The 14,262-nt window shown below is 46.8% G+C and overlaps 1 protein-coding gene across 1 annotated transcript; it reads right to left on the bottom strand.

Moving 5' to 3' along the window:
- Positions 1 to 7,504: 7,504 nt before the first annotated feature.
- LOC148378583 (janus kinase and microtubule-interacting protein 3-like) lies at positions 7,505 to 8,425 on the bottom strand. The gene is made up of 3 exons (XM_088367779.1): positions 8,295 to 8,425; positions 8,007 to 8,069; positions 7,505 to 7,920 (listed from the first exon to the last, which is right to left on the bottom strand). Exons 1-3 carry the CDS (start codon positions 8,361 to 8,363, stop codon positions 7,795 to 7,797), a joined length of 258 nt encoding a protein of 85 aa, XP_088223905.1. The 5' UTR covers positions 8,364 to 8,425; the 3' UTR covers positions 7,505 to 7,794.
- Between the last annotated feature and the right edge of the window lie 5,837 nt (positions 8,426 to 14,262).

Raw genomic sequence — 14,262 nt, 5'->3', positions numbered from 1 at the left:
AACTTGAGAGTGCCCACACTCAATCTACTTATCGTGATGTGTTAAATCAATTACTGTTAGACATTATTTGTCTGATAATCTACCAAATCTTTGAATTGAAGAATTTGTGATTTAATTAATAGCTTGTTCAGGGTAATCAGACTTGTATATAATTCTAATGGCCTTCTTTTGAAAACTATTCTGAATTACAACTTTGGATCTTATATTACTTTGCAACAATCTACTCCGTGACAGATTAGGCAGTATAATCACATATGTTAACTTCAGTGCCCACACTGTATTTATTTATGGTTATTTGTTAAATCAAGTACTGTTAGACATGAAATAGGAAGTGTTTAACATAAATGTTATGGCTACTCACCATTGTAGCTCGCTCCTGGTCAATGATACGAGCCTCTTCTTGCAGTGGAAAACTTGCAGCCAACAAACACCGTGGAACCTAAAGGAATGAAATTAAACATTAACATTTCGCCTCGACCAATTTTCACACGTACAACGCAACGCGGCTACACTTCTGCTATTACAAACGTAAATCTCCTTAAACACAATGAGTGTTACTTACCGTGTACGCTCTAGACGGTCCAGTTGCAAGCAGAAAATAAAGATATTTCTGTTGATAATCGTCGCTGCTCAGTGGCTCACGGCCATCGCGCCAACAGATTTGAATTTTGGCGGAGGTTCGGGCAATTACGTCATATCCGCGGCATTTGACTGCGACGTAATACCCGCTTATCTGAAACGGCAGTTAAAAGTAGAGTTACATCAAGTTTTCTTGGAACCTAAACGAATGAAAGAAAACTATCATTTGGCCACAACCAACATTCACAGATACAACACAACGTGCGGGGTTGAGGTTAAAGATTGAGTGAAGGGCCCTCGTTTTAAACTACTGTTTTGAAAAGGAGTGGGAACAAGTAAGACGTATTTAATTTATTTAATGGGAAGTAGTAAGACTTATTAAATTTATTTAATCTACTTTTCTTCCCAGGCAAAATTTGATGTGCTGCAATTCCAAATTTCCAAAGTGAATGAAGGAATGAAGTCCTTTAAATTATGATTTTGTATAAATACTAGGCATTAACACAAAATCGACGGCACAAAATGGGCAGACTTTACTTGTTTGAAAAGGACTGGTTACAAGACAGACTTTTTTAATTTATTTAATGGGAAGAAGACTTATTTAGTTTAATTGATCTATTTTTGTTCCCTGCCAAAATTCGATTTGCTGCAATTCCAAATTTCCAAAGTGAATGAAGGAAAGAAGTCGTTTAAATTATGATTTTGTTTAAATACTAGGCATAGACACAAAATCTACGGCACAAAATGGGCAGACTTTACTTGTTTGAAGAGGACTGGTTACAAGACAGACTTTTCTGATTTATTTAATGGGAAGAGGACTTATTTAGTTTATTTAATCTATTTTTGTTCCCTGGCAAAATTGGATTTGCTGAAATTGTATTTTGCCAAATCTCGATTTGAGACCTGATAGGAAGTATTAAACGCTTAGTTAAATCAATACAAGTTGGTAATAAGAGCGAGTAATGTTGGTTGAACCGATGAATGAAGGTTGAAAGCAATTTAAATTATGACTTTGTATAAATACTAGATATTAACAGAACATCTACTGCGCAAAATGGGCAGAGTTTACTTGTTTGAGAAGGAGTGGCTTATTCAAAACTAAGATTTATGTAATCTGTTTGTTCCCAGGCAAAATTGGATGTGATGCAATTCCAGATTTCACCACATGATGGTGCCCAATTTTGACTTCATAGGACATATTAAACACTTAGCTTGTTATTATGTTCAAGGTAATCAGATTTGTTTATCATTCTAATGGCCTCTTCAAAACTATTCTGGATTACTACTTTGGATCTATTCTACATTACTTGGCAACAACATACTCTGTAACAGATTAGGCAGTATAATCACATATGTTAACTTGAGAGTGCCCACACTCAATCTACTTATCGTGATGTGTTAAATCAATTACTGTTAGACATTATTTGTCTGATAATCTACCAAATCTTTGAATTGAAGAATTTGTGATTTAATTAATAGCTTGTTCAGGGTAATCAGACTTGTATATAATTCTAATGGCCTTCTTTTGAAAACTATTCTGAATTACAACTTTGGATCTTATATTACTTTGCAACAATCTACTCCGTGACAGATTAGGCAGTATAATCACATATGTTAACTTCAGTGCCCACACTGTATTTATTTATGGTTATTTGTTAAATCAAGTACTGTTAGACATGAAATAGGAAGTGTTTAACATAAATGTTATGGCTACTCACCATTGTAGCTCGCTCCTGGTCAATGATACGAGCCTCTTCTTGCAGTGGAAAACTTGCAGCCAACAAACACCGTGGAACCTAAAGGAATGAAATTAAACATTAACATTTCGCCTCGACCAATTTTCACACGTACAACGCAACGCGGCTACACTTCTGCTATTACAAACGTAAATCTCCTTAAACACAATGAGTGTTACTTACCGTGTACGCTCTAGACGGTCCAGTTGCAAGCAGAAAATAAAGATATTTCTGTTGATAATCGTCGCTGCTCAGTGGCTCACGGCCATCGCGCCAACAGATTTGAATTTTGGCGGAGGTTCGGGCAATTACGTCATATCCGCGGCATTTGACTGCGACGTAATACCCGCTTATCTGAAACGGCAGTTAAAAGTAGAGTTACATCAAGTTTTCTTGGAACCTAAACGAATGAAAGAAAACTATCATTTGGCCACAACCAACATTCACAGATGCAACACAACGTGCGGGGTTGAGGTTAAAGATTGAGTGAAGGGCCCTCGTTTTAAACTACTGTTTTGAAAAGGAGTGGGAACAAGTAAGACGTATTTAATTTATTTAATGGGAAGTAGTAAGACTTATTAAATTTATTTAATCTACTTTTCTTCCCAGGCAAAATTTGATGTGCTGCAATTCCAAATTTCCAAAGTGAATGAAGGAATGAAGTCCTTTAAATTATGATTTTGTATAAATACTAGGCATTAACACAAAATCGACGGCACAAAATGGGCAGACTTTACTTGTTTGAAAAGGACTGGTTACAAGACAGACTTTTTTAATTTATTTAATGGGAAGAAGACTTATTTAGTTTAATTGATCTATTTTTGTTCCCTGCCAAAATTCGATTTGCTGCAATTCCAAATTTCCAAAGTGAATGAAGGAAAGAAGTCGTTTAAATTATGATTTTGTTTAAATACTAGGCATAGACACAAAATCTACGGCACAAAATGGGCAGACTTTACTTGTTTGAAGAGGACTGGTTACAAGACAGACTTTTCTGATTTATTTAATGGGAAGAGGACTTATTTAGTTTATTTAATCTATTTTTGTTCCCTGGCAAAATTGGATTTGCTGAAATTGTATTTTGCCAAATCTCGATTTGAGACCTGATAGGAAGTATTAAACGCTTAGTTAAATCAATACAAGTTGGTAATAAGAGCGAGTAATGTTGGTTGAACCGATGAATGAAGGTTGAAAGCAATTTAAATTATGACTTTGTATAAATACTAGATATTAACAGAACATCTACTGCGCAAAATGGGCAGAGTTTACTTGTTTGAGAAGGAGTGGCTTATTCAAAACTAAGATTTATGTAATCTGTTTGTTCCCAGGCAAAATTGGATGTGATGCAATTCCAAATTTCACCACATGATGGTGCCCAATTTTGACTTCATAGGACATATTAAACACTTAGCTTGTTATTATGTTCAAGGTAATCAGATTTGTTTATCATTCTAATGGCCTCTTCAAAACTATTCTGGATTACTACTTTGGATCTATTCTACATTACTTGGCAACAACATACTCTGTAACAGATTAGGCAGTATAATCACATATGTTAACTTGAGAGTGCCCACACTCAATCTACTTATCGTGATGTGTTAAATCAATTACTGTTAGACATTATTTGTCTGATAATCTACCAAATCTTTGAATTGAAGAATTTGTGATTTAATTAATAGCTTGTTCAGGGTAATCAGACTTGTATATAATTCTAATGGCCTTCTTTTGAAAACTATTCTGAATTACAACTTTGGATCTTATATTACTTTGCAACAATCTACTCGGTGACAGATTAGGCAGTATAATCACATATGTTAACTTCAGTGCCCACACTGTATTTATTTATGGTTATTTGTTAAATCAAGTACTGTTAGACATGAAATAGGAAGTGTTTAACATAAATGTTATGGCTACTCACCATTGTAGCTCGCTCCTGGTCAATGATATGAGCCTCTTCTTGCAGTGGAAAACTTGCAGCCAACGAACACCGTGGAACCTAAAGGAATGAAATTAAACATTAACATTTCGCCCGGACCAACATTCACACGTACAACGCAACGCGGCTACACTTCTGCTATTACAAACGTAAATCTCCTTAAACACAACGAGTGTTACTTACCGTGTACGCTCTAGGCAAAATTGGATGTGATGCAATTCCAAATCTATCTGAAACGGCAGTTAAAAGTAGAGTTACATCAAGTTTTCTTTTTTAATCAACACAATCATTTACAACCGTTGACCAGAAAGAATCGTCGAAATTCGACGTCCCCCACAAACGCCACGCTCACTCGCTTTTCAGGGCAACAAAAGTACTTCTTTTTAAAAACGATGAGTTGTACTTACCGTGTACGCTCTGGACGGTCCAGTTGCAAGCAGAAAATAAAAATATTTCTCTTGTTAGTCGTATGTTACCATCCGCTGTGTCTTTGTCAACATCGCCGCCATTTTCCTACTTCCTGCTGCGAGCCACGCCCACGGATTTAAATTTGGGCGGAAGCTCTTTCCATTGGCGTCGTTTTCGCGTATAGCAAATCCGATTGGTTGGGAAGGGGGCACGGTTATGCAGCCGAGGAGTCCTGTGATCGGTGGGATGTAAAGTAGGCGTCGACGTCACGTCCGCGTCACGTGACCACGACGTGGCAGACGTCAAATAGCAACCGCTGTTTTGTTTAGTAGACTTACAGTTGTTATGCATTGACATAATGGCGCACACACCAAATAGATTTAAATAAATTAAATAATTCTTCTGCCCACTCTCTTTTAAACAAGTTAACTCTCCCCGCGGATTTGAATTCCGGCGAAAGTTACGCCCATCGACGTCACGTATGTCACGTGACCACGACGTGGCAGATGTCATATAGCAACCGCTGTTTTGTTTAGTAGATTTACAGTTGTTATGCATTGGCATAATGGTGTGCACTCAAAATAGATTTAAATAAATTAAATATTTCTTCTGCCTACTCCCTTTTAAACAAGTTAACTCTGCCCACGTCCATTGACGTCTTGTCTGCGTCACGTGACCACGACGTAGCGACGTCATATAGTAACCGCTGTTTTGACCAGTAGACTTAGTTATTATGCGTTGACATAATGGCGCACTGGTTAGCATGGCCACCTCTTAAGCATGATGATGCGGGTTCGACGCCTGATCAATGTTAGCATGGAGTGAGCTGAAGTGCATGGCGCTGAAGATTTGAATCTTTGAAATGCGCTGAGGTCTGACATATCAGGCAGAATGGTTTGCCATCACGTTCAACAAAAAATAGAAACTTTCCCACTCTGATTAAAACGTCCTGTGTTCATCTACGTATTTTCGTTTTGCTGTGCATCTTTTCCCTGCCATTTCGAGAGCCCAATTGACACTCATAGTTTAAAGAAATGTGTTTGCCCATCCTACTTTGTGGAATTTCACCACATGCGCTTTTGACCAAAATACCAAATTGAACTCAAGTGAAGCCAACACGCACAACCCCCCCCCCACACACACACACACACACACACACACACACACAAATGTTGATATGAACATAAAAGAGCCGCATGCGGTTCGGGAGTTGCGGCTTGGCCAAACCTGTACTATACAACTTTATTTGTATAAAATTTTCACAACAGCTGTCACACAAACAAAGCGGGAAAAACCGAAGACGTGCGTGTTCCGCCCACGCTGGATTTATTTGCACCTTTGAAAAGACACCGTATTGCCGCAGATGTGGCAAAGAGTACTTTTGGGCATCTGAGACGGAAGGATGTCCAAAGCATCACGTCACCTGCTCTGGTAGGCATGGTGGTGGGACGTTGAGGTCAACCGCTTTGGGGTTGGCTGACTCTTTGATCGCAGGATGCCACACACTTGAAGACAGAAGCAGAAAAGCAGAGCTAAATGCAAAATGTACTCACCGGTGACTCCAATTTTTTTCCCCCCTGAAGAAACAGCTGGACGGGTGGCCCCGGCTGGCCAGTGGGACTCTTGTTATTCTGACCCTTTTTAGTGCGCGTTTGGGGCAACAACCGTTTTTTGTGGCGCTCTCTTCTGGTTCAAAAGTGCCCTGCATGTGAATTTGCTTTTCCTGCCTTCTGATTGGATGAGCGCCGGTGTGACGCGGTGCCTCTGTCACCGTGGCGGGGGGTATACGTTGGCATCGGAGCGTCTGCCAACGTCTGAGACCGGCTGGCAGTGTATCGGAGGTGTCGAGTGCGGTGCCGCTGGAGCTCACTCACCAGCTGGTGTTAGGGCCACAGAATGAAGGCCAAGGAGAAGAATAGAAAGAGAAACAGAAACTTCTCCTCCAATTGTTTGATTTGTCTCTTCTGAGCTTCGATGAATTCTTTCAGCTCTTTGTTCCTCTAGGACGGACAAATGGAAAGTGGCATTCAAAAGCCAGTAAGCGTGCAAGTAAGTGCCGGGCTGGCTTTGGGCCCTTACCTGTTGCGCGCTGTGCAGCAGATCCATTCTCTCTTGGAGGATGCAAGCGTCGCGCTCCCTCAACTCGCACATCAGGGCTCGCTTCCATTGGTCCACGGCGCTCCTAAGCTCTTCTCTCTGATCCGCCGTCAGCACGTCATTCACGCCAGCGTGGCTGGCTTTTTCGCCGTCCGTGGCGGGGCAGTCCCGCTGCGGTAGCGCCTCGTACAACATGGCCTCCAGCTCCAGGATCCTCTGGGCCGCAATCCTCGTCCATCAGTGGTCCGGCGGGAGATTTGAGGGCGGCTTACCTTATGAGCCTGGTCCATGGAACACTTCCTGAAGTCCAACTCTTCATCCAGGTAGCCCTTCTGCTTGCAGAACATATCCTAGCACAGCTCAAGGTCAGAATTGTTGGGGCACATTGCCGGAGTTCCCCTTGGCTGATGTCGCGTGTCTGTCTACCTTCTCACTTTCAATGTCCAACATCTTCTGTTGAAGTGCTGACTTGGTCACTTTGATGTATTCTAACCACTGAGGAAAGGCTGCTGTCACATAAGCAGAATGCGAGAGCGTGCGTGGACGTGCGCGTTACCTTCTCGGCTAGGGTGAGAAGGGTCCTGGCGTGAATCACGACCACCTGCTCCTCGTTGGTGAGATTCTGCAAGAGCCCAAAGGCACAGCGTCAACAAGCTTCTTTCAGCGCAAAGCCTTCCAAAAGTCACATTTGAGCCGCCGAGTCTCGTGGAGTGCGAACATAAGGAGTTCGACATACACTTACGGCGTTATAGCCCAGGATGTCCAGCTTCTTCATCAGATCACTGATGACGATGTCCGGGGGAAAGGCGCAAGGAGCAATGTAAGGTGTTCTGGGACCTCGGGTTAAGGTTAGGGTTGCGAGGGACGCCTTACGTACGCTCACGCCCTCGGCCTCGCAGTAGATCTGCAAAGGGCTGAGGCCGTCTGGGAAACGGACTTGCAGAAACTTCAAGACGGGGGAGCGCCACTCCCTCTCCTGAAAGGCAGAGGCATGCATCCGTCCGTCCGTCCGTCCGTCCGTCCGTCACATCTCTGGCCTCAACACGCTTGTGCGAGTCTTCCCACCTCCAGCTCCAGGATGCGGAACTCAAGCAGTTCGTTTTGGTCTCGGATATCCTGGATGTGCTCTTTCAGACGCGCTTCTTCCGCCTCCATCCGCCTGACCTGAAAAGACAGTCAGACCTCATCTGCGGGGCTTCCCGACAGGTGTGACGCCAAGCGACTCCGCCCAGCGCCTTTCTTTCCGTCACCTTTTCGGCCAACTGCTGATTGCTCTGACGCAGCAGCTGCTTCTCCTCCAGCCACTTGACATTCTAGAAGAGACAAACGCGTGGACAGCTTTGGAATGTTGTGTCATTTTCATCCACAAATTCTTTGGTTGACTGGAAAATGACATTTGCTTTTCTCCGCATTTTCCCAGCCACGTTCGGGGGGGGGGGGGGGGGGGGGGGGGTTGGTCCAGTAATGCCAGACGGATGAGTGACTGAAGAATGTAGCTATTTTGTCTGAGAAAAAGGTGTGCTCATTGATGAGCTTACCTGTCCTTGTTGCTTCAGCGCTGACTCCAGATCTGCTACTCTGCTTTGATAGTGACCCATTTCTACCATCAGCTTTTCTCTGGTCTGAAAGGAGGAGGAGGGAGGCTCCTCCTCCTCCTTTCAGACCAGAGAACACCCGAGGCTGGGTGAGAACGGGGAGGCTGCGACCCGGCCGGGGGTTGCGGGAAGGGGCGCCACCTTGATCTCCTTCTCGGCGTCGTAGTCCCCTTTCGCTGGTCTGGGCTAGCAGAGCGTAGGCTCGTTGCAGCGCTTGATATTCTTGCGTCAGCTGGCGGTAGCGAAGCTCCGCCTCTTCATGCACACACCAATGCAACACAGCACTAGTACCAGAATCAGTCAGACCGGCGACAAAGCACCCGCGACGCAAAGACGAGTCCGATTCCAGGCTGAAGAGGAATGTTTGGTGCCAATACGCTGGCAGAAATGGCGGGCTACCTCTTCGGGTTCCGTGTCGGGGGTTCTGTCGGTGTGAAAAGACAAGGACGATCCGTCCGAGTCCACCAACACGTCTTCGTCGTAGCCGTAAAATGTTTCGATGACCTGCGGGCGCGGAAGCAAACATCTCTCTGAACAAACTGAAGCGACACCTCACGATGAATCGACGAGAGGAACGATAGCGAGAAAAAGGCCATTTCATCTTGCGCAACACCAAGCAGCCGCAAACAAACAGACTCACCTTGCAGGACCTCACGCTTTGTTCCTCCTCAGAGATTCTCGACGTCGGTATCGTAGCAGCAAATCTCTCTCCTGTCGACACAAATAATCCGCCTTTGAGATTCTTTGGATGCAAAGGGAACGAACGGCTCCGGCGCAGAAACAAACGCGACTCACAATGACATTTCTGACATGAGCTCCTGTCTCCAGAGCCTGAAAAACACGTCACCGGCGATGATTGGAGGGACGCTCGTCTTTTCCAAAAGTGACAACTACAGGGTGTGTCAGGGTTTTCCAGATTATCTTTATCGTATCATTGTGTTGCTTTGACTTTGACTGCGACCTGTAATAAATAATATTATTTATCCCTTATTTATCCCTATCGCTTATCCCTTCCTACACAAAGTCGTAAAACACCCCTTGCTATGTTTTGACTAGAGGTCAAGGGCTTCCTCTATTCAATCCACTCTTACACCCACCCTGTTTCTCTTAATTAAAATGCTCGTGCAGGAGCCGAGAGTCAGACTTCATTCGTACAACGGATGGACTCTCCACCTGCAGGTGTCCAAAAGAACTTACTTGTCTCCCGTGTGGTTCTTGCAAAATAAGTTGGAGCGAGCGCAACTCTAACAGGGTGCATTTTGCCACTAGCTGCCTACGGACAATGACGTCGCGCTCGCGGCTCATGGTTGACGGGCTGAGCAGCCGGGCAAGTCCGTCGTTTTCAGCGCACAGCGAGTGGCAAAGGCGCTGACAAAACGGGAGCTTTGAGCTGCTGAAAACGGCAAAACAAGTCTAAAGCGTGTTCAAACGCGTGCGCACAATGCTCCTGCTTGAAAGGTCGGAATTTAAGGGGCCAATTTTTTGGATGGCGGCCGCCGGCCAAGCTTTGGACGGAAAAGGTTTCCTGGCGACAGCGAGCGAGCGCGGCGCTGCCGTACGTGCACCGAGTCGCCTGCCTGAAGACCTTGGACAAGTCGTCGATGATGTGCCGCTGCTCCACAACTTGAAGGAACTCCATTTCACCGTCCTGCTGGCCGCAACCGCGGTCCAGGTCATTGAGCGAACTAGGCCTTCTCTGTGGAACACAAATGCAGTGGACTCTGTTGGCACGCCGCCGTTGTCCGCGTCGACTTACCAAGCTTGCCATCTCCTCGTTCTCCTGGGTGACAAAGCGCACTTTGTTTTCAAGGCGACACAGCACCAGCGAGAGTTCTTCATTCTTCCTGCTCAGGCGTTTGTTTTTGTACAGGAGTGGCAGAAACTGGCTTTCTGTTTCTCTCAGTCGCTTTAGCTGCAAGCATGAAGTGCGGGATGTGAAAGACGCACAACACGCGGGCCAGAACGTATCCATTCCTTTTGCATCGGTTTGAACGGAATCGTGGCTTTGGCTCCCAATAAAAGACATCTACCAGGCAACCGACTCGCCGCGCCGCTCAACTAATAAGCAAGCGCAATGGGTGCCTCGCTGGATGGCGCGCATCAAACGTAGCGCAAACCTTCAAGCGTGCCGTCAATAAATTACCAGTTCATTGCGCTCTTCAGAAAGCAGGGCGTTTCGATCCTCCAGTTTCCTGATGACTGCGCTGAGCTCAGCGATTTTCAGATGAAACCGTCGCGTGTCCCGATCCTCCTGAGACTGAAAACGCCCCGCAACACACACACACAAGCACTCGTTCAAAGTTCAAAACTGTTTTTGTGCTACCTTCCTCCAGCAACGAACTAAGTCATGCGTACTGCAAGTGTGTGATGAGGTGGCTTACGCAATGAAGAGGATTGCTAGTAGCGGCGTTGACCCCACTTCCAGGGTAGTTTAGGCCCGCCCTTTGGGAATCCCTCAGGGCAGCGATCTGCTGCTCGGCAGCCTGAGTCTGCAGCTGAAGGCGGTGGACGTGGCCGGCCCCAGGGCTTCATCCAAAACACTAACCGCTCTGTCTTTCAGCTTGATCTCATCCGTCTGGATGTACAAACGGGGAGCGCTCAGGCAGGCGGGCAAACTCATTTGCCAGAATTGTGACAAAAACAAAGAGAGCAACCGGCCAATTTTTTTCTGGAATCGACTAGAACACCTTTGCTGTGACAAAAGCGAAGCGAGCAACCGGACATTTTCTTCTTGTGAAATAGAATAGAATAGAATGCCTTAGGTGTCATTGCACTGCAGGTATACAACGAAATTGGGAACATAGCCACGCACCGCGCATCTGATCAGTCCTACCAGTCGGCGGATCTCCCTCTCGCAGTCTCTCTTGGTTCGGCTCAGCTCCTCCCGATGCTGGTGATGAGCCGATCGGAGCTCGGCCGCTCGGGACTGCCAGGCCTGCTGGGCCGCTGCCAGGGCTTCTTCCGCGCTCCTGGTGGAGGCGACACCGCTCGGTCTCCCGACACCGCCGCGTCTCCTCCACCTCCGCCAGCAAAGCGCCCCCCCTCCTCACCTGAGCAGACATTGCGCCACACCGGGCCGTTGAGACCGCAACGGAGCGCCGCGACGCTTACTGGGGACAAGCTACACAATACGGTAGCGGCCGCATCGAAGCCCGACGTGGCGTGCGGATAGTCAGACACGGATAGAGCGGATCACCTTGTCCATGGAGCCGTCCCTCAGGCTGAGGACCAAGGCATTCAGTCGCTGGATCTCTCCATCTTTGATTTTGATCACTCTCATCAGCTCCATTTCATGCTGCCGCAGTAATGTCTCCCTGGTAATGGCTAACTCTTTCTGCTTCTCCTCATGGAGTTTGCTTTTGAGTTCCGTCATGGCGGCGGTGGCACGGTGGTGCTCCGCCCGCAGGTCCTGACTTCTCTCTCTCTCCAGACAGCTGACCTGACATGACTTAGACTTAGACAAACTTTATTGTCATCTTGTCTGCACATGGTGCATACAAAACGAAATTCCGTTGCATACGTCTTACAACAAAGTAGTGATATTGCAGTTGAATAGAAGTAACATATCCTATGAAAATATATATATATACATATATATATATATTAAAAATAAGTATAAAGTGCAGCAGTGATAATTATGCAATAGTGCAAGTAGGCAAAACAGTATTCAAGAGTGTGCAGAGGAATGCTAAACCATGTATTAAACTTCTATTTAAAGGGTTTATACAAGTTCAGTAAAGTTGGTAGTGCGAGATAGAGGTCCGTAGTGTCATAAAGTACAGTTCTGTGAATGTGTGATGCAGAGTTCAGTTTAGAGCTCAACAGTTCTAGTGTTCAACAGTCTGATGACAGCAGGGAAAAAGCTGTTGCAGAACCTGGTGGACCTGCAGCGGATGCTGCAAACCTCTTCCCAGAGGGCAGCAGGGAGAACAGTCCATGGTGGGGGTGTGATGGGTCATTGATGATGTTACGGGCACGGGACATGCAGCGCTGAGATGAAATGTCCTGAATGGAGGGAAGAGGAGCCCCTATGATCCTCTCTGCTGTCCTCACCACTCTCCTCACGTTCTTCCAATCGGAGGCGGTGCAGCCTCCACACCACACAGAGAGACAGCTTGTCAGAATGCTCTCTATGGTGCTCCTGTAGAACGTCCTCATGATGGGTGGGGGCAGGTGGGCTCTCCTCATCCTCCGCAGGAAGTACAAGCGCTTCTGTGCCCTCTTGACCAGTGCCGTAGTGTTCATAGTCCAGGTGAGGTCTTCTGTGATGTGGACCCCCAGGAATTTGGTGGTGCTGACCACCTCCACAGCTGAGCTGTTGATGATCAGTGGAGCGTGGTGAGGCTGTTTTTTCCTGAAGTCGATGATGATCTCCTTCATCTTCTCCTCATTCAGGATCAGGCTGTTTTCTCTGCACCAGCCCACCAGCTGCTCCACCTCCTCTCTGTAGTCCAGGTCGTTGTTGTCTCTGATGAGCCCCACCACCGTTGTGTCGTCTGCTGACTTCACGATGTGATTGGTGGTGAACCTGAGGACGCAGTCGTGTGTCATCAGGGTGCACAGCAGGGGGCTCAGGACGCAGCCCTGAAGGGAGCCTGTGCTGAGGGTGATGACATCAGAGGTGTTCTGTCCGACCCGGACTGACTGAGGTCTGTTGGTGAGGAAGTCTAGCAGCCAGTTGCGAAGGGGGATGTTGAAGCCCAGGTGTTCCAATTTTCCTACCAGATGCTGTGGGATGATGGTGTTAAATGCTGAGCTGAAGTCCAGGAACAGCCTCCGCACATGGGTGTTCTTCTCCTCCAGGTGAGCCAGGCTCAGGTGAAGAACGGAGGAGATGGCGTCCTGAGTGGAGCGGTTTTGCCGGTCGGCAAACTGGAACGGGTCAAATAATAGGGGGAGTCTGGAAACGATGTGACCTTTAAGCAGCCTTTCGAAGCACTTCATCATAACCGGAGTCAGTGCAACAGGCCGGTAATCATTAAATGAGGTGATTTGAGGTTTCTTCGGCACCGGAATGATGGAGGCAGTCTTAAAGCACGCCGGCACTGTGGCTTGGCCCAGCGAGGTGTTAAAAATGTCTGTGATGACCCCAGCCAGATGACTTGCACATTCCCTGAACACACGCCCAGGAATGTTGTCGGGGCCAGGGGCCTTACAGGGGTTGACTCTCCTCAGGGTCTTCAACACATCGGCGGAGTCAAGGCAGAGTACCTCCTCTTCCTGATGGGGGACAGTTTTAACTGCTGGAGTGCCGTTTAGTGCCTCGAACCTCCCAAAGAAGTTATTTAGACCATTTAGAAAGTCAGCATCAACTACACCCACCGGGGGGGGGGAGGGTGAGTTGTAGTCTGTAATCGCCCGTATGCCTTGCCACATACTCCTGATGTTTTTGACGTCGTGGAAACGATCCTGAAATTTTCGACTGCGGTCTCGCTTCGCTATCCTGATGGCACGGTTCAAGTTGGCTCTCGCTGTCCTCAGTGTCTCCTTGTCGCCAGACTTGAAGGCAGAGTTCCGCGCTCGTAGCGTTTGACGTACCTCCTCAGTCATCCAGGGTCGTTGGTTGCCCCGGGTGATGATATTCTTAGTGGTGCTGACGTCCTCGGTGCATTTGTTGATGTAGGCTGACACAGTCATGGCACACGCATGTCTAATCTACATCGGGAAAACTGGGAGGGAGGGAGGCAGGCAGGGAGGCAGGCAGGGAGGCAGGCAGGGAGGCAGGCAGTGTCTGTCTGTTGAGGTTTTCACCTTGTTCTTCTCCTGCTGAAGTTCTAACTGGACGTCCATCAGTTTGGTTCTCAGCTCGTCATTGGCGGCCTGAAGGGCGTCCGTTCGCTCCGCCTTGGCCCGCCCTGCCGGAGCTCGTTTGGACATCTCTTACTCGAGTCTCGCCCGGTCGTCAGTCAGA

The sequence above is a fragment of the Syngnathus floridae genome, unplaced genomic scaffold (genome assembly GCF_059516105.1).
Source record: "Syngnathus floridae isolate MCC-2025c unplaced genomic scaffold, RoL_Sflo_1.0 HiC_scaffold_36, whole genome shotgun sequence".
In the NCBI taxonomy this organism is placed as follows: domain Eukaryota; kingdom Metazoa; phylum Chordata; class Actinopteri; order Syngnathiformes; family Syngnathidae; genus Syngnathus; species Syngnathus floridae.
This window is presented reverse-complemented; position numbering and strand designations above follow the sequence as displayed.

Coding starts and splice junctions, on each gene's coding strand:
- LOC148378583 (XM_088367779.1), bottom strand. CDS start 8,363: ATGGTAGAAATGGGTCACTATCAAAGCAGAGTAGCAGATCTGGAGTCA. Junction 8,070..8,294: donor CGCTGAAGCAACAAGGACAG/GTAAGCTCATCA, acceptor TGTCTCTTCTAG/AATGTCAAGTGGCTGGAGGA. Junction 7,921..8,006: donor ATCAGCAGTTGGCCGAAAAG/GTGACGGAAAGA, acceptor CTGTCTTTTCAG/GTCAGGCGGATGGAGGCGGA.